At 37.5% G+C, this 19928-nt stretch overlaps 1 protein-coding gene and 1 pseudogene across 2 annotated transcripts in view; both read right to left on the minus strand.

Moving 5' to 3' along the window:
- Positions 1–9452: 9452 nt before the first annotated feature.
- LOC137641591 (pleckstrin homology domain-containing family A member 3-like) overlaps positions 9453–19928 on the minus strand; it is a 48644-nt gene continuing 38168 nt past the window's right edge. The window contains exons 5-6 of one of the 2 annotated variants that reach the window (XR_011044553.1): positions 14723–14805; positions 9453–13670 (exon numbers count right to left, since the gene is read on the minus strand). Coding sequence is in view for 1 of the 2 variants with exons in the window: in XM_068374299.1 (XP_068230400.1) it covers positions 14793–14805 (13 nt within the window). In the remaining variant the exon portion in view is untranslated. Of the gene's footprint in view, positions 14806–19928 lie in introns of both variants that reach the window. The other variant, XM_068374299.1, reaches the window with a different exon arrangement.
- LOC137641741 (5S ribosomal RNA) lies at positions 17847–17965 on the minus strand (annotated as a pseudogene).

Below are 19928 nucleotides of genomic sequence, written 5' to 3' on the forward strand. Positions count from 1 at the left end.
TTGCTTTATAGTTTCATTGGCATCATCTTGGGTGTTGTCAAGGATGATAGCGGAGAAGACTTAGCCTTCCTTTTTCTCCTCAAGGAATAAGCTTGCAAGTGAACGGAAAGCCATGATCTTCACTTGTCACATGAGAATGATTGAAAACAATCATACCCTCTATATAAGAAGTGCAGAAAGAATACAGATATACTACTGCTATAGCCACAACCGATCGCAGTTTTCGCCATTTTCCTGCATTTACGAAAATATGTTTTGCTTCAATAATTGATGTGAAACCAACAATTAACCATTCAAATTAGAAAGAAAGAGAAAAAGATCAAACAGTCTTTAATAGGACACAATGGTATATCTGTACAGCTAACCACAAAAGTGGGTAAAGCTACTCGCCCGCACTCACCCTCTGTCATTAACTACCTTGTTAATAATTCAACGACTATTCCAGCTCCACTGAAGACATTCCCTATTCTAAAGAAAGAGAGATTTGTATACAAGTAGAGACTACGTACAATTCTAAAGTTTGATCTTGACACACACATGACCTAGACAGGAAACAATGCTTACTTAAATTCCAAAAGCAAGAAGGAAATAAACTTGATGAAAAATTCATCATTTACAACTAGAGAGCTGACAGATTAACCTTGATGTTATTATACAGAATACTGGTTCTATCTATTTCAGGTTACAGAAGCCACATATGGCTCTACATGAAAAGCAGAATGGCATTGAAAGGCTTAGATTTGATTTGAAATAAAAGGACTCACAATCTGTACATACTAGAGTAATTTAGTTCTTTATGAATAAGTTCATAAAGTCCCATAAAAATTCAAGCAAGTAACTTGTCAACTTACGGCTTGTCAATCAGACATTTTCTTAAAGAATCATCTTGCATCTCCACAGCATTAAAGTAATTAGCATGGTGCAAAGGAAAGGGATAATTAAAGACATTACACTAGTCATATTTACTTCAAAATCATTAATTTCACAGTGAAAGTAACACTAGTCTAAAACTACACAACAAAAATGCACAAAAAATTTCAAACACTACGAAGTTATAAATTATATGAAAGCCTTGGTCCCATCCATGGCAACTAAATACTAAAAAATTAATTTAAATACTGTAAACAAGAAAATTGCACAACTACCAATCACTACGATAATCAATATATATAGATATATATGCTATGAGATATATAAAACTAGAATACACCCATTAGGATTAGAAAATTTACTACATTCATGTTACAAAGTATGTCTCAAAATAATTTGCTTGCTCACTGACTCCATCTACAGAGAAATAAAAAGAAAAGCATCACATCGAAATGAATGGAATGTCATCTAAGCAGACAATCTTAAAGGATTGTAGAAGCTACAAACCATTACTCAAGCCAGACACGCAAACAAACTGCAATGTCATTCATCTTTTCCAGAAAAAGATGAGTGGTTATTAGAAGTGTTCCTTCATCACTTTTAATAAAGATAAATAGATACAGTATAAAAATACATGTTTATATATGCAAAAGTCTGTAATGAATTGGTAGTACAGTAATATAAACTGGTACTAATACCAGTTCATGGAGGAAATTGTTTGGCAATACAAACATTTTCAGTATTTGTACCCTGCAATGGAACTGCAGTACTAGTTGTAAAGTACAAAAAGAGAGAGAAAAAAAAGATTTAATGTCTCTGATCACAAAAAAAAGAAAGAAAAAAAAAAGAATGAAACACATATAATTTGAAACACTTTGAATTTACTAATGCACACTGATCATTGTATGACTGATGAAGCAAGAGTTTTTCTTGTAAGAAAAGCAGCTGCATCCTTTAACCATATTAAGATAACTAAATCTACTATTTATGATAGGAAATATGCTGAAATCTGATCATTACTAATCCATTTGATATGTGACCCAAATATCAATTCAGGCAGAAAGTACTGTATGAGAAAAAATGTACTCATTACACCATCTCAATAAAGAAAAAAAATATGCGATACAGGAAAAAATCAAAACTGAATCTGAAAACTTTCTTTTCATGAAGTGAGGTCAAAGATCGTCGAAGAGCTTCTTAAGGAGCGTGACTTGGCCCCATTAAAACAATAATATTTTGGGGTTATTCAGATTCTACCTACTTTTTTGTTTCTTAACCAATTTCCTTCATTTAAAAAGTATTTGGAAGATAATTTTATATACAAAAATCTGGAGGAAATTATTATATGCATTATTTCAGTAATGTATAGAATACACTTTCAGTTGTGACTGGTTTTTATATGGAAGTTTTTTGATTTTCATAAAAATATTTTCAGTTTGTAAGAAATTAAATTCCCCATCTATTTACGTTTAAAAAGTAGATGCAATTTATTTTTCTTAAAATATAAAGTTTTGAGAAATATGCTTCAGTTTTTGGTAGAGACTGATTTAATAAACCTTAGTAAGTACTGTGTAAGTATGGGGTTAGGAGTATCTTTCCTCACTACTGGGGATCATAGGAACATATTCATTATATTTTAGGATTATTTACTAACCAGTGGAGAGCCGAGAGCCCCTTCCCTCCAATAAACAATAAACGCTACGTGTACCAAATGCATACATGACCAAGATGTGGATGTGTATTCTTTTGGGTAAATTTTACATTCTTATCCTATTTAGTTATCGTCTGACACTTTATGCAACTTTCTGCATAATTATAATTTTTTTTTTAAATATATAAACGAGCAGATAAACAAGTACGAACATACATGCAGCAGCAAATGTTTATTTACGACTGCCATATTGAATATAAAAAAATGAAAAACTAGTCCTCGGGATATCATAGAAAATTATGGAATTACTTTATTTGCGATACTAAAATTAATAGCTTTCCTTAGAATTTTGAAGCAGAAGTCATAAATACCTACCCAGGTCATAAAATGATTGCATATGGCACTGGGCACACTTGCTTGAAAAAAGGACTTTTAGCATTTAAAACATGAAATATAATTTAGTTTTTTTTTTTTAACTAAAAATGCAATACAGTACAATATAGTGATATGAATTTTCAAAATGCCAACCAGTGGTCATGAGTTGCAATTCTTAAGACCAGTATAAAGTACTAGTTGATGGTGTAAGAGTAAAACAAAAACCTTCTCAAAGGTCATCCGTATGACCTTAAGTTCCAAATGCAGTAACTGCTTCAGATAAGGAACTCTTTCCCACTGTTATCTCCAAGTCAAAAACACGGAATCCACAATATCAGTGTCATAAGTCACTATGTTGCTTATAGTATACTGGTGGCAACTATGTCAAAATGGGATAAGGAGCTTCTGTAGTAAAAATGAAAACCTTTGACTTTGCAGGAGAATACCTAGAACCAAATCCTTTCCTAACAATGTAAAGTGATCATGGGAATTAAGCACTACATCTACTGAATACCTTTATTATGGAATTTACCCTCTTCCCACGGATATAAGCTGCAAAACTTATCAGCCAAAGTAAGAGGCAACTGCTCTTATGTTTTGGCACAATCTCTGAAGCCACAAAACATCAAGTAAAATGTATGGACTTTTGACACAGAGGATGCCATCCACCACTAACCTTTCAAATGAGTAGGTATGAGGCACAGAAGCCTAATATTTCATATACATCATGACTTTGATATTCTTATGAGCTTGTCCCTGAGGAATTCCAAAATAAAAAGCTGTTACCACAAAAAGGCTGTGTTCAAGGTGTTTCAAGTATCCAGGTGACAAGGAAAATCAACAAAGATAATTTGGCAGGTAATATGCTCAATTTCTCAAGATTTGGGCCTGAAAAATCAGGCATTTCCAAAACTTCCTCTTCTTTCTCTTCCTGTTCTGGTACTGTGCACCAATACGTTTCATCCTTATACAGGCGACAGGTAATAAACGTCAACATTGAATCATAAAATTTTATAACCTTACCACAGCGTAAAATTCCCAACTTTCATAGGGCTAGACTGAAGGGTTTGTTCCAAATGAATGTTACATACATACATATACCAAGACACTTCCCCTAATTTTGGGGGGTAGCCGACATCAACCAATGGAAAAAAAAAAAAAAGGGGGGGGGGGGCCTCTACTCTCTACGTTCCTCCTGCCTAATGAATGTTAGTTTTATTTAATGTATTGCAACTCCTTCAAAAGAAAATTATTGGATAAACTTAAAAATTGAAAGATTCTGACAAATTTTGTACTAGGATTTGTTAAATGGAAGCCACAAATTAACACACTAGGCAAATAGATTCCTAATAATAATAAATCAATAAAAAAGAGAAAGTTATTAGCTAATAAGCATACACTTTAACAACAACAAAAGAAGTGTACATTTTACATAACTACCTAATAGCTTCTAAACTCAGGACAAACCTTCAAGAGATATATTGTGGGAGAATTGTAATACAGTACCCTGAACTTGAAAAAATTCATAAATGAGCTTTAAATAACTTTATTAATTTATTTTATAATCCTTTTAATCCCTCCTTATTTTACATTTAGATATTATTTTCTGAAAGTTGTGTGATTGGTTTTAGAATTTAAAATGATACCAAATGTGAGAGTACGCGTATGGTTGATTATTTGCAATACTAAGCGCCGAATGGCCTTTGATGTCCCAGTGCTTGGTTTAAGGCCTAAATTTTATATTCAATTAAATTCAATTCATTCCTATCACCTACTATTCCTGAACTAAAATGTAGCTTTACCAAAACAATTAGCAACTTTTCTAAGACTTATAAGGATATCTAAAAGTATTTGTTTTTAAAGTTAAGTCAAAATGCTGTTAAGAAATTAGGAAAACTAAGATGACTAAAAAACATGAAAATCAAAGACAAAATATGACATAGTTTAGGGACCACGGAATGCAGCATAGAAGCTTCAAATTTAACTACAGTGAACTTGCATTCACAAAAAAATTTACACGCTCTTCCCTTAGAAGCATTGGTTTCCACTTGAAAATATATATGTAGATAAAAGGACACTGACTTAATCCAGAGAAAAAATAAACTGACAATGGCACGAGCACTACAAGGAAGTGCAAACAATGGCTGTGATTTGTACCTAACCATTACTTCAAATACTGTTAAAAATTATGGTAATAAAACACGGGCAATGAAAGTTTGTGATAAAATCTATAAATTCAGTTACATTGTCAGAGGAGACGTAAATTCTTTTTATTAAGAATAACTCTCGACTACCTACGTGCCAGTAAAAATTAGCATAAATAAATTCTGAAGTTTATCTATTTTCAAGACAATATGCTTATCACAAAATTCCATTTTCTGGACTGACATCTCTGTTGTATCTATAATTTCAAGTATTTCGAAGGGCTACTTTGATGGGAATATAATTGATTTAATGAACAAAGAAAGGAACCTCGTTTGATAAACAATTTCATTTCTGTAGAAATGAAATACTTAAGAAAAATATGGGGAATTGACACTTTCTGCTAGGATTGAATCGACAGCCCCCACAAAAATGTTAACACTGTCGTAAAAATTTCATTCTTAATAGTTAAAATACTGAAATTCTCACTGATGATCATTTTAAAGTCATAAAATTTAAACAAAACAGTAAAAATACAGTACAAAATTACAATTGAAATGAAAAAAAAAAAATGAATTACTGGTAATCAGGAAGTTTTATAGCCAACTGAAAGTAATGGTGACAAAAATAAACTGATTATAAATGTTCTTAGTGATTGTGAAAATGAGAGACTGGCTGAATTCAGTCTCATGACATTACCAAACTTAAAATCTAAGCTGTGTCTAAGTCTTCAGCTTCCAAAAGTATATTTTCAATTACACAATTTAGTTAATCATATAAAATTCATAAAATATTATGATAAATTAATTCTACAATTTGCAAAAGCTGTAGATAGTTATTGCAGAAACCATAAAACAAGAGTGAGGTTGGTATACAACGTTCATTCTCCTGATAGAATACCTTAACACAAAACTTGAGGATGAACTTTAACAACATAAACTTGTAACCTCGTGCATGTATGTATGTGTTTATATATATATATATATATATATATATATATATATATATATATATATATATATATATATATATATATATATATATATATATATATATATATTTATATTTATATTTATATTTATAGATATAGTATATATATATATATATATATATATATATATATATATATATATATATATATATATCATTAATTTATTGATTATGCAAAACAAATCAATTACAGTATATAAATAAAATTTCATTGATTATATAGAATATATTTCTACAAATACCATTAACATATCCGATTGATCACAATGATATACACTTTTTATTTACAGATTTCATCTTTTGGCTTTGAATTTATAATAAAAATACCGATTCAAAATTGATGAATGATGTGGATAATTGTAACTACAATCCCTACTTCTTGACTGTAGTGAGAGTTAGTTTTACATGTACAAGGAGTACGGTATTCATTGCAAAACGAATGATTATAAAATGAATGAGTTCAATTTCTAGAGCTGTATTCTTTATATTATGGGCCATCTGACTTTAAAAGAAAAACACGGCTCAAGATAAAGAGATTTTAGAATTGATAATTATTGGGGAATATAGTACTCAGCAACTATTTATTTCTCACAAAGTTTTTAATACACAATGCAATGGACTAACAAATACAAATACAGTACTGTAACTGTCCATAACATAATGTTCTGTAATACATGTACTTTCTCAAAGGTTTAAACAGGCTATGAGTAAGAAATTGAGGACGAAGGTCACGTACCACTCTGGAGGCCTGAGGTCCCAGGGTGGGCAAAACTGTTTGAAACTCCTCACGAGCATAGACAACTCCCACGAAGAGGAGAGGTCTATACTTTTCCATCAATAGACCATGCATAAGGCTGAGCAGTAGCCTTTGATGGCAAGATCCGAGAGACGCTTCTCCTGGTGATGGAAGACGAGGAAATCCACTATCTGCGCTAGTTTTTCCAACCAGAGAAGTATTCCTTTTAAGATAGCAATTGCAGAAGATGGCCCACCCCTGGTAACACACCTCCCAAAAGAGAGCTGGTGTAGTAAGTACTTACAGCTACGACTGGCCTTCCTGGACTTCGTAGAATCAAAGTCGGAAGAGTAATTGGATGAAGAATAATTTGCATGTTTCTTTCTCTTACCAACCCTCACTTCAGGCTCTGTAAGTAGAGGTGATGCACGAGTCTGAGCGACCCAGGAACCTTGTCACAGGGGAGGAGGCAGACACACACTGAGAATTGGGATGTAGACACAGGGGTTGGGGTGAACAGATTAGGAGTGACAAGAAGCACAATTTTTTCCACAGGAGTTTATTTATGGTAAGCTTAGGAATGACACCAATTGTGCTGTAGCATTTTCTACCAGCACTGGTACTTATACCGAAGGGTGGGCCTTCAGTCCTTTTAGGCTTGGCATCACATGGGCCACCACCGTTGGGAACACCATTGGGATCACTTCTCTTACTCCCTGAATCACTAGTGTCAGTATGGGAAAACTGGCACTGGGGACACTGGAAGTAGGGGAGGTATCCTTAGCTACCAACTCCAATAACAAGGTAATAGAGGGCCTACCTGCCTGAACTAAGGAGGCCCAAGCCTTCCTTAGGTCAAACTTGTCATCGGCAGTCTGCACTGCAACAGGAGGAGAGTTTCAAACCTACAATGGTGTATGGCAATCACTGGGGAACTTCACAAACCAACAGAACCTGAAAACTTGCAGATATAGATCTCCTAGCTTTTGCCACATATTCCCCAGCAATTGAGCTAGGGGCGTATGCACAGAAGCAGTGGTAGCAGTCACACTCAAATCAGGAAAGAAAGAGGTGAAAGCCTTCATTGGTGTCCTCTTAAGTATTGCCAAACCAGGTACCAGTGAAGGTTTAGCTCCCTTCTTCCCTTTTAAAGCATAAACTTGCCACTGCACAGGAGGCTATAACTTACACTCGCCACACAAGGATAACCGAGAACAATCATGGCCCCTACAAGACAAATAAAATGATTGTGGATCTAAAGTAAGTGTTGTCATAATCAGTTGCAGTTTTCACCTTTTCCCCGGCAAGTACGAATGTCTTGCTTCCCACCCATAATCACAAGCAATAACCAGCATTTTCTTTTTGCAAAGAAAAATAAAAAGATCGAAGATTTTAGTAAGGACATAACAATACGTCCTTACTCATTGCAGCCTAAGACGAAAACGAAGAGCTTCCAACAAATGGAGGGGGGGAGAGAATCCCCTGCACTAACCACCTGTTGTTAACTGCCTCATTAACAAATTTAATGGCTGTTACAGCTCCGCTGAAGAAATTTCCCTATTTTTAAAGGACGAAAGGTTTGTATATGCGTAGATACAAATGCACAATGTATTTGGTTTAAAAAATTTATATTAAATGATCAAATTAATTTTTAAATAAAAAGATAATACATATAAAGAACTTCACTTAAATTGTCTTGAAATTCATCTATTAACACAGGTCATAATTGCAATTGATAGGCATAAAAAGGTAATGAATAAATGAAAGCAATTAATTGTAGAGTACAATTACTAGGTAAGAGTACTTATAAGGTAATTTCAGCTCTCAAAACCTACACATTTTCCCTAACTATATGTACAGAAAGTCCTCAATTTACAAACTTAATAAGGTTCCTTGAAGCTGTTTGCAAATTGAACTTTGTTGAATTTTTGCTTATGGTAGGCTTCACCTACCTCACTTGTCTACAATTTTCAGCTGCAAAGATCAACAAATAGTCCTGTTTTATATTGCAAATGTCGTCTTGCTTACTGCATTTATTTATATAGTACAGTATTGTTGGGGTAGTCCAACTGTGTTCTCTAGGGCCTGTCACGGCCCTCCCCTTTGATGAAAGGATTATCTAAATGGAAGACAGCCTGTGAATAGTGGTTTTCACACGCCCCTGTTGTATACACGACACCCACAAGGTGATCGCGCGAGGGTAGTAACCTCTGCATTCCATGCTTTTATCTTTCTCTAGTATATTTGGAAGATTTATATTAGAAAAATGTAAAGAAGGACTTCTTTCACCGGGCGACACAGGTTTCTTCCCAGAAATAGATTTTTCCTTCGTCAAAATCCCTTTATTACAGTATTTCCTTATGAAGTTTTGATACAATATCTGAAATTTATGATTTTAGTTAGATTAGTGTTTGTATCTAAGAATATTGGTAGTTGAGGACCTTCTTGTCAAGAGCATAACTAAATTCAAGTCAGGGATTCACTTATCCCTTTCTCTTGGCTTTCTTTTTAGTCGTTAGTTCATGACCATTGTCTGTAAATTAATTCTATATTGTACAATAGTGCTGACCAACCTATCTATAGACAACTAGGTGGTGAAAGAAGAATAACTTTTGTGCAAATTATCAAATGAAAGTAGAAACAAAAAGATCTACTACTGTTTAGAAACTGGATTTGGAAAGTCTCGTAATCAATAAAAAATGTAATAATATGCACTGAATTTACAGAATACAACTACTCAACTCAAGGAAATTACAAAATATGACCAACAAAACATAACTGAAAAATACCTCAACAATAGGAACAATGTTTAGAGTTGACAAAAAAGAAATAGTGAAATTAAAAAGGCAACTATAGATTTCAGTAAGTAAATTCATAATATTGAATTACAGACACTTATGATTATGCATTTTCAGAGACAGCTACTTTAGTTTCTTATTTAACATCTGTAAATCTTTTAAAGATGTTTCATTACTGCATAAAAAAAATTTAAAATCTCTACAGACATCTACATACTGAAGTCCCTAACTAATAACTTTACATTTGTACTCCATTTGATGTTACCATAAATCTGAGTGATATCTAATCACCAAACATATATAGTTAGGATAAAGTTCAAACTAAACCTCGTACTGTACAAGTGAATGAGCGATGATATACTCTAGTCTAAGGCTACCTAGAATCAGTGTAATAGAATGGTTGCAAAATAATAATTGCTAAACCTTCAACAAACATCGGTTGCATCTCATACATTCTCATCTCTCATAGGGAAGATCTATGAGTTTCTTGGAGAAAAAATAAAAAGTGAAAAAAAAATTAAATGTGGTGCAGGAGTATTTTTCTTAAACCAGAAAAAGTAGATGACAAATGTGAAGCCTTTCACAAGCTCCTAATTATATAATCCTTAATACTGACTAGTATATCATAATTATTATTTCTGGTGTCTATTTCTTTCAAAAGATTTTTTGCATTTTTGAAAAATACTATGGTCAGGAAGGTCAAGACTTTTTATAACACACTACTTAGCCCTAAACCACTTGAATGTGTATTCATAAATTCCTTGGTTGCTTTAAGCATTGATGTAAGTAAATTATACTTTTCTTTAATAAAGGTAATATAATCTTTTGCTTCTTTATTCCCTATATTTTCTCTTCCATTTATATAAATATATATATTTTTTTATGTGGAACACTATTCTAGGCTATACTGTATTATACAATCACTGTACTGTAAAGTTTTTCCCATGCTTAATTGAAATAACGATAATAATATAAATTTATTGAGGCTACCACACACTCAAGTTTTCATAGCATTCACACAAATTGCAAGGATATCTACAAGTCCCAGATTACACATCTTAATACAGTATTTAAAAAATGGTAAGCAAGTGTTTACTTTAATTCCTATCCTCCCTCCTCATAGTAGTGTGTACAGTACAATTATTGTACTGGTGTATAGCAGTGGGTCCTCACACATTCACTGTACTCACCCAACTGTATACAGTTTCCTTAATGTGAATATTAAAAATTTTAAAAGACTATCTGCATATATTTAGTGTCTCATAGTGTTCTAGTGTTTTTTAAACTTAAGAGTAATATGAAAATTATGGAATAAGGTGTTTGTACAAGCATGTTTAAAAACTAGCGCAATTAAGAACCCTGTCACTTCTCAAGTTGTGGAACACTGTGCAACTACAAATACTTTCACTTTGCTAAAGGAATGAGTACAGTAAGAGACTATTGCAGGAATGACATAAATGAATTATTGTCTCTCAAAAAATGAAGCTTCTGGTCCCTTTATAGAAATATAAAACCTCAGAGTCCAACAGGCAGAAACTGGTTGTTCCATGAAAACCCACACAAACTATAATAGTATCAAAATTAAAACTGGTCTTATATATGAAATATATAACATAAGTATTGTACTGTTTGCAAATGAGTGAGGCAAATACCTTTAAAAAAAAATTATTTTATGGAACATCAAATTTGATGGATGGAAAATAAGACTGGATATTGTTCAGCTTCCAGAAATACAAGTCTTAAATAGGAAACAGTCAAAACTAAGCACGTAATAACTCAGCAGTTCACTAATACAATAGCTTTGCTGCTCCAGCAATTGAGGAAACAGAACACAGTATATCAATGAAATGTTACAAAAGGTTCTTTTGCTTCTTCAAATTTAAATGATATAGGTTATCACTATTTCTATGGAAAAATTTTAGAGACATAAGTATATGCCTTACCATTAAGTATTTAATAAACATGTGAAATAATGGTAAAAACCGAATAGAAATTAATGACCATCTTGAAGTTTTCTATCAATTCTTAATAAATATGCAAGCTGCTATATATGGACAGCCATCACTTTGCTTGTTAATATTCTCATCCCATTTCTTGTCACTGTACAGATCAGACATAGGTTGCTCTTGTGCACTAATAAATGTCTTAGCTATCTTTTCCCCTTTTCACCATTACACTTCTTGGCTATATCTCTATCTACTAAGAAATGCTGCTGACATATGCTTGAGCTTTTTCAACTATTGATGTCCTCCTTACACCTAATAAATGAAACTAGTGTGAAGACGGACTGGTAAATTTTTGTAACAAGTTCATTCTCACATTAGCTCAAAGCCAGCACGGTACATGAAAGTTGGGCATGGCAGTCACAAGTACATGTAACTTTAAACCAAATAGTCAATAACTGTGGTAAAATTAAAGGCATCTATGTTTATGACTGGCTGACACCGCCTTAATAAACACGAATGACTTTTATTCTACGCAATACAGTAAAAATATTGAATGATTGGTGCTAATTCTGTTGACAAAATACTGTAAAATGTCTGAAACGTGAATCCATGACACAGCTCTCCCTTATAATTTCTTCACAGCTTGGTTTTACTTGAACTACCAATTAAAGCTTCACAAATAATTGCTTCAATCCGAATGATTTTCCAACTGTTCAGAAAAGTTGTTCAACAAGTACAGTACTGTAAAGTAGTCTAGAAGTATTCAAAATTTAAAATATAAAAAATATATCTACAGCACTAAATTGTGAAGAATGGTGAAAGTCTACTCTTCATTCAAATAATTTACACACCATGTTTCTACTGCAATTAGCATATATTTCAAGCAAACATATGCCACACTATCTCAAGAGACATTGTTTGCTTGAAAAACTATACTGATGAATAACTAAAAATAATTATTTTCAAAAGTTTGGCAAAGTGTTAATTCCATTCATTCAAACTTGCAAACAATGCTCACTAATCAATAAAAGATGATTTTTTTTTTGAGGTAGTATGTTAATAAAGTCTTAGAAGATCCCCAGACACTCAATTTCAATTATGTCAATGCTTTGGGATATATTCCAGTCTTTTAATCACTTTCAGGCTCTACATCTCTTAGTCTGACAGAAATTCAGCAAAATAGCATATTGCTTTAAGGCTTGCAAAAGAAATTGCTGTCATTGGAAATAAAAAATAAATGAGCATTAAACCAATCATAATCCATGTAGCAATTAGTGCCACATTTAAAGATGAAATATCCCTCAGTAAACTTAAGTACAGAAACTGCTTACATAAGTGTTAGATAGCGCTGCAAAACTTGAACTGATATGAACATTAATTACTTAAGACGAGTTGGATATTTATACAAACAATAAATCTGACCTAATTAGAACTCAAAGCCTTTTTGAAGACACAAAATAATTTATTTCTAAGCTAAATTTTAAAATACTGTCATCCTTAACAAAAATGTTTTTAGAATGATGCCAGATCTATAACTTCAATCTAGTAGAATAAACGGACTTAAAATTTTCATGGTATTTCATTCTTGAATAATATTTATATCTAACAATACATATTTTAAATTACAGAGTATGAATAAATTTTTGTTGTTAGCATTGCCAAACCAGGGCAGTTTGAAATACTTGAATACAGGGGTATACGAGATGATGAGTACAGCAATTTACCAAATATGAACAACTTTCTTAGTATCTTTACCAGGACCCATACAAAACTTGTAATGCCAGAATCCCTTTGAATTAAAAAAAAAAAATGCTTTGAGTCATAAACCCATAAATTTAGATGCGATCTAGCGGAAGTCACAAGTTTGCATTTATTTTTTTTTTCTTTCATGACTATAGATGCAAAAATATCATCATGGAAAAGATTCTTTTCTGGTTAATTTCAATAATTAGATAAAGCTTCTTTCTACAAAATGAGATTGGCATCTCCTACATAATCATAAACCAAATTTACATCTCCCAAGAAAGATATTTTGATTGAGTAAAATAAACACCAAGGAAAACTAGCCATTTCTTAAAACTTGAATAGGGATATGGATGAATACTACAAGTCCCCAAATTATCACGTCTCTGTCAGCAATCTAGTTTCTTTGGTTATAAGAACTGGAAGTGGAAACCAAGAAATATTACTTTTATGATACCTTCACTATTATTTTCTGGAACTCTCCTGCATAATTGATAAACCCCTTTGAATGTTACAGAATTTTCTATATCCAGTTGATAAAGGAAATTGTCACTTTCAGTTGCAACTTGATTTTCTTCCTTACCTTTTAGTAAAATTACTGATAAATATAAGTAAATGTTCTAAAATTAGCAAAGCTACAACTGAAAGTATAAAACATATCTAAGTACATGATCAAATTACAATATTCAAAACAGCAATTTCAGTTTATAGATAAAGTGGAAAAAACTATTCAGTATTTGCTCTTACATGGTATTACTATAGTTTTAAAAAAATGAAGAAGTGCACCATATTAGTTATTTAGTACATTACGTAAAGATTATTATTTAGTATATTACGTAAAGATTAGAGTAATCTTAAACTTCACGTTATATCTTCCTCTGCAAATGAAACTACCGTTATTTGAAAAAAAAAAATAAGACAGTGAACTACATAAAATCAATACACACAGTAATGTAAAATCAGATCTTGTTTGCTAAAACTAATGAAAACAGAATTAATTTCTTATTGAAGGAAGAAATTGCAATGACTACAGTACGATATTGGTTAACTTTCCTCGATTTTATAAATTCATATAAAAAACGAGTTGTAACACCTTAGTGACCACTAAAATAAAAAATTTATTATAAATATTTTCTCTTACTAAACCATCCATATTCAATAAACAATATCAATCTGGAAAGACAAATTTAAAGCTATACAAAATGCAGCCAGCAAGCTTAAAAAAGCACAAACTCAGTATGATTCTCTTAGATACCACAGAATACATACAAATATTGGCTTTCCTTACTACACAGAAATGGTTAAAAATCTGATTATCCAATATGGATAAGATAATTATTATCCTTTGAGTAACATCACTTCCTACTAATTCTGATATTTCATCAAAACTGCATTTATAGAAAATGTAAAATCTTTTTTCATGACAGCCCTAGTAAACTTATACAAAATCACTTCTATTTTCTATACATACGTATTCTCTTCTTTAGCAGCTGCCAGCCCTAATTCCTCTTCATGAAATAAAGGTACTATTCCAGTCAGGGCTATTCTGTTCTCCTGTGAGAGACAAAAGATAAAGAACAGTATTCAGAAAAATTGGTAATTAAAAAAGGGAAGAATTTCATATATAAATTAGTACAGGAAATAATACAAACCAAGTGCATAATAATGAGGGAATCTTCTGATCCTTACAAATTATCTAAACAAAAACAGTTTATAGAATTAAAAAAAATATGACAAATTCGTAGATAATTTGTATTTTTCCTAACCATACAAACCTTAGCTATTTACATTGGGGGGTTTACCTTTTAGCGCAGCTGAAATGGCGAGCCATTAGAATTTAACGAGGGTGTATTACCCCCGCGCTAGTTAGCGGGGGGGTAGGGGAGTGGTAGCTAGCTACTCCTCCCCCCCTCACACACAGATGAATGCTCACTTTCACTTAGAGGTAGGACTTGTCTTGGGGGACAGGGCTGGCGGGCAAATATGTGTAAATAGCTAAGGTTTGTATGGTTAGGAAAAATACAAATTATCTTCGAATTTGTCATTTGTTCCGTAAACGAAATACAAACCACGCTATTTACATTGGGTGACTTACCCCTTAGGTAGGGTGGAAAGTTCCCAGCCATACTGGCTTTGGCTTTACCCGGGGACTCAGAATCCGAGTGAGTCGCACTCGAGAAAAGGAGTCCCTGCACCTCACAAGTTCCTTGCTCCGCAAGGAACCGTGTGGCCTACATAAGCTTGTGTGTGAAGGAAGAAGTATGACCCGTCCTAGGCAGTTGACCTGGAGTTCCAGAAGGAACTCTGGGTTAGGACGTTCCCAATACCACCTCGTCAGGGTATGGGGGACGCGACAGTATTGACTCAATACTTGGAACACAAGGAAGCATGGTTTACCTGCAGAGGTTCGAGGTCAGCTATGCAGAGACCAGGATGCTGCTTCCCCGTAGAGGGGATGATGAAGAAAGAAATAAGGGCCAGACATACTTCTTTCGTTCATGCAGACTAAAACCTGATAACAATGCCCTCAACCTTCTGCTACCTGTCCAAAAAGGAGCCTGAGGTTAGACCAGCTGTTGTGTAGCCACCACAGAGCGATAGAAAACGTATCGAGACTCCTGTGGGTCACGCCCTGCAAGAAGCGGGCTGCGAAGGTCATTAGACGCTTCCAGACTCCAGCTTGTAGCACCTGCGTCACAGAGTAGTATTACTCGAAGGCGAGGGACGTTGCGATGTATCCAACATCGTGCTGTAGGGCGACGTGACGGGGGAGGGTCTGGAGACAGGTCGAGATGAATGTCCTTGAGTCCGGGCTGAAGAGGTATACTGGTGACTCTCCCCCGTGTCCTCCTTGTGCTCCCAAATCGGTTCCCAAAGCTAACCTCTCGATTCCTTTACTGGCAAGAGAGAGAAGGTCTTGGGACATCAGATAAAGAATGGAGACTCAAAATCTTGAAGGAATTGGACCGAAGGGCCGGGACCCCCAGATTCTGAGTCTAGCCAACAACTCAGGAGCGAACCTGAATGTTGCCTTCCCCTCTTCCTTAGAAAGGGCGGCGTCGTACGAGACCAAGAAGATTGCTTACACACTGGCCGTGGCCAGAGTGAGCAGGAGACCCAAGGCGGAATACAATCCGAGGCCTGTCGTAAAGGGTCTTGAGAAGATCTCTTAAGGGACTAAAAAGTCCGAGCCATGCTCCAAGTTGGAGGTCTTCCTCCGACTAGGGCAGGGACGATCGTAGCTTCGCATGAGCGAGGAAAGATCCAGCGGGCAGGAAAAGTTATTCCTTTAAGCCTGAAGGTCAGGGAGAGGCTGAGCGACAGGCTTCATTGCCGAGAGCGGAAAGGAGTTTCCTCCCGCCGAAAGGCAATAAGACCGTTATTGCTGGAGAAGAGGCCTCAAGGGAAGAGGTATATCTCCCACGGCACCAACCACCGAAGACTCTTCACTTTGCTTGGAAGACCCCTGCGGATGACTATCGCAGATGACGCGACCTCCGTACCGCGACTGTAGCGGGTTGTCTCTTCTTGAGGAGGAGGCGTAGTGTCTCCAGGCATGAAGCCGAAGCGACGCCACGGTTCGGGAGAGATGTTGCAGTGTGGTTGTTTGAGTAGTCTGCGCCGTGGGAGAAGCTCTCCCGGGAGTTCCGTCAGGGGAAGCAGAGGGTCCAGAAACCGTTCTGCGCATAGTCCCAGTGGAGCTCTCCCATTGAAAGGTTGACAGACAACCTGGTCTTGTTGAGATCCATTCTCCACAGACAAAAAGGAGGGAAGACGCAGGCGTCGAAGTTGTCCCACCATCACCGGAATGCATCTTGCCAGAGTCTCGGGGTCTGAGACTGGGGGGAAGAACAGCGGAAGCTTGAGGTTCCAAGCTGTCGCGATCAGGTCCCCCAGACCAGGACTTGCTGGTTACTCAAGGCCAAAGACCCCCAGGTACACTCTTTCTACGAGGCTCTGCTCGGATAGTCGGAGAGAAAATTCCTCTGCCTGGAATGAGAGAGCCGATGGTGGTATTGAGAGTATCTCAATCATCCCGGTATCTCTACTGCAAGACGTGAAGGTGTGAAAATGCGTCCCCTGCTGGTTAGAACACGCCAGAATCATGAAGTCGACGCGCACGGAGCGACTCGGCAGGAGCTGTAGGATCTGTAGAGGGGCCAGACTACGGCCCCTAAGCCTGCCTGAATGATGGAGAGGTATCCTTCAGGTCTTGACCATAGGCCTGGACCGGAACATGCCCCCCCCCCCTTTCTTTGACGAGTCCGAGAACAGCATCAAGAATGTGGGGAAAGGACGAGAATATCCACTACCATTGAGGTTCCATAGGTCAACACCCATTGCAGGTCTAATAGTTCCGCTGGTCCCATAGGGGCCAGGAAGTCCGGTTAATCGTTGCCTGAAACCACCGGAACTTGGACCGCCCCACATGGAACTTATCCTGAGACGACCGTTCGGACTATAGACGGGTCAATGAGGAAAGGAGAACTAGGAAACGTTCCAAGGTAGGGCTGAAAGCTCTGCTTGACTGAGAACAGGTACTGCGACTCTCCTCAGTCTTGCCACAGTCAACTGAAAGGAAGGTTCGAAGGATGTGGCAACAGAATCTGGCGTCCCCAGGTGGTCACCCATCCAAGTACCGACCAGAACCGACGTTGCTTAACCTCGCTGGACGGACGAGAAGCGGGGTTTCCAACGTGGTAAGGCCGTTGACTCAATATCATGGCCAGATACTCCAGATGTTGAGGCAGAGGAAGGGAAGGCTCCAAGCAAAATACCATGAACCCACACTCATGGTAAGCATCCGGAAGCTTGTCCCGGCGCTGAAGAAGGTCGAACCCGAGCCTACTGGAGTTGACTAGCCTTCCAAAAAGCGAAGGAGGCGGAAGCGTGCACCTGAGCGGCCATGAGGAAAGCAGGGAGAGTTCTCTGGGGAAAAAAACCTGCTATGCCACGGCGGGATCGCCACACTGCATCATAAGCAGGAATACTTGCAGTCTAGGCTGAATTCCACGAGCTCCCTGGAAGATGGATGGAATGGAAACTGAAAGTACCCGTCCTTCTGATCCAGGGTTTAAGGAGTCCTGTCGCCTCGTTACCAGTCTGATCGATTCTGCTGTTCTACGCTGACCGAAGTTTGTTCGACAAACTTGATCAGGGCTGAGAGGTCGACTACGGAACTCCCCTCTCAGATCCTTCCTTACATGAAAGGATCGACTGAAGAGGCCGGGGGTGAAGCCGTCGATGATTCTATGGAGGACCTTCGCCTAAGGTATGGATCATTCTGCCCAACCGGGCAACTCTTGCCGACGCTATGGCATAGAGGTTCAGAGACACTGAATTCGCTGACAGAGACGGCAGGCGCGATATCCTTGGCTGATCACAGAGATCGTGCGGGAATGGGCATCGGGAAGCTGTCATCCGGATGAGTAACCTTAAGCATCCTCCCAGCGTGAAACCTGCAATCCTAGAGTTCGTGAACTCTTCCGCTCCCTTTAGGACTATGCCCCCCCCCGGGGGAGCCTCCCGTGCCATCTGTTCCTGACTGCAATTGGACACCTTGTCTCAGTTGTCGTAGCCGATAACTTAGGCCGACGTGGTTGAAAGAAAAAGGCGCTGGAGCCCTGCAGAGTCTGGAAGAAAGCGCCTTGGAGGAGTGAAAACGAAAGTTGATTTCCTCCGCACAGCCGCTGTCTAAGTCTCTGTCCTTGGGCACAAACAAACTCTTCTCAAGGATGGAAGGGTGTCTGAGGTTGTCGACATCCACAGATGAGACACCCGAAGGAAGCCCTCAGTCAGCGCGTCCAGATGGTACAACATCGAGCTTGTCCGCAAGTTAGATACTTAACGACGAAACGCCAAGGTGCCTGAGCCCGAGAGGAGGACAGTACCCATGATCTTCCTGTAGCTTCCTTGAACCAAACCTCGGGCCGTAACCGAGGAGGGAAAGGACCTGGTAAGCCCCCAGAGGAAGGGGTAAGCAGTCACCCCTTGGCCGATGGAGAAATCTCGAACGGAAAGCCCCCCGCCAAAAATCCTTCCAGGGAATGACGGGGAAGGGCTAACCCAGGTTCTGGAAAGAGGAGTGTTGCTCAGACCTCCCTGAAGTTTCTTCCTATTCTTGCAAGTGCCATGCTCTGCGTTTACGGGGTGAGGCCGTGTTCTGGAAATACGCTCCAGAAGAACTCGCCAGGCTGGCCATGCTACGAAAACCCCAATGGGAAGCGTGGTCGCAATCGCCCTGGAGCTCGCGCGATGGTAATTCAAAGATTTGCGCGTGGGCGAACGTGGAAGCGCCCATGCGCGGTCACGCAGGAACGCAAACGAAGGTGAGCGAAGGAGTGCAGAAGGAGGGCGAGCGTGGTAGGAAGGGCGAGAGCTGGTGGTCGGCGAGCGATAACCCATAGACGAGCAATGGATACCGCAAGAATTAAGCCGACATTCGTGCGAAGAAACACTGTAAGTTCGAGCGACGGAACACCGTCGGTTCGCGCGACGGAACACCGTCGGTTCGCGCGACGGAACACCGTAGGTTCGCGCGACGGAACACCGTAGGTTCGCGCGACGGAACACCGTAGGTTCGCGCGACGGAACACCGTAGGTTCGCGCGACGGAACACCGTAGGTTCGCGCGACGGAACACCGTAGGTTCGCGCGACGGAACACCGTAGGTTCGCG

This window comes from Palaemon carinicauda, chromosome 5 (assembly GCF_036898095.1).
Source record: "Palaemon carinicauda isolate YSFRI2023 chromosome 5, ASM3689809v2, whole genome shotgun sequence".
NCBI lineage: Eukaryota > Metazoa > Arthropoda > Malacostraca > Decapoda > Palaemonidae > Palaemon > Palaemon carinicauda.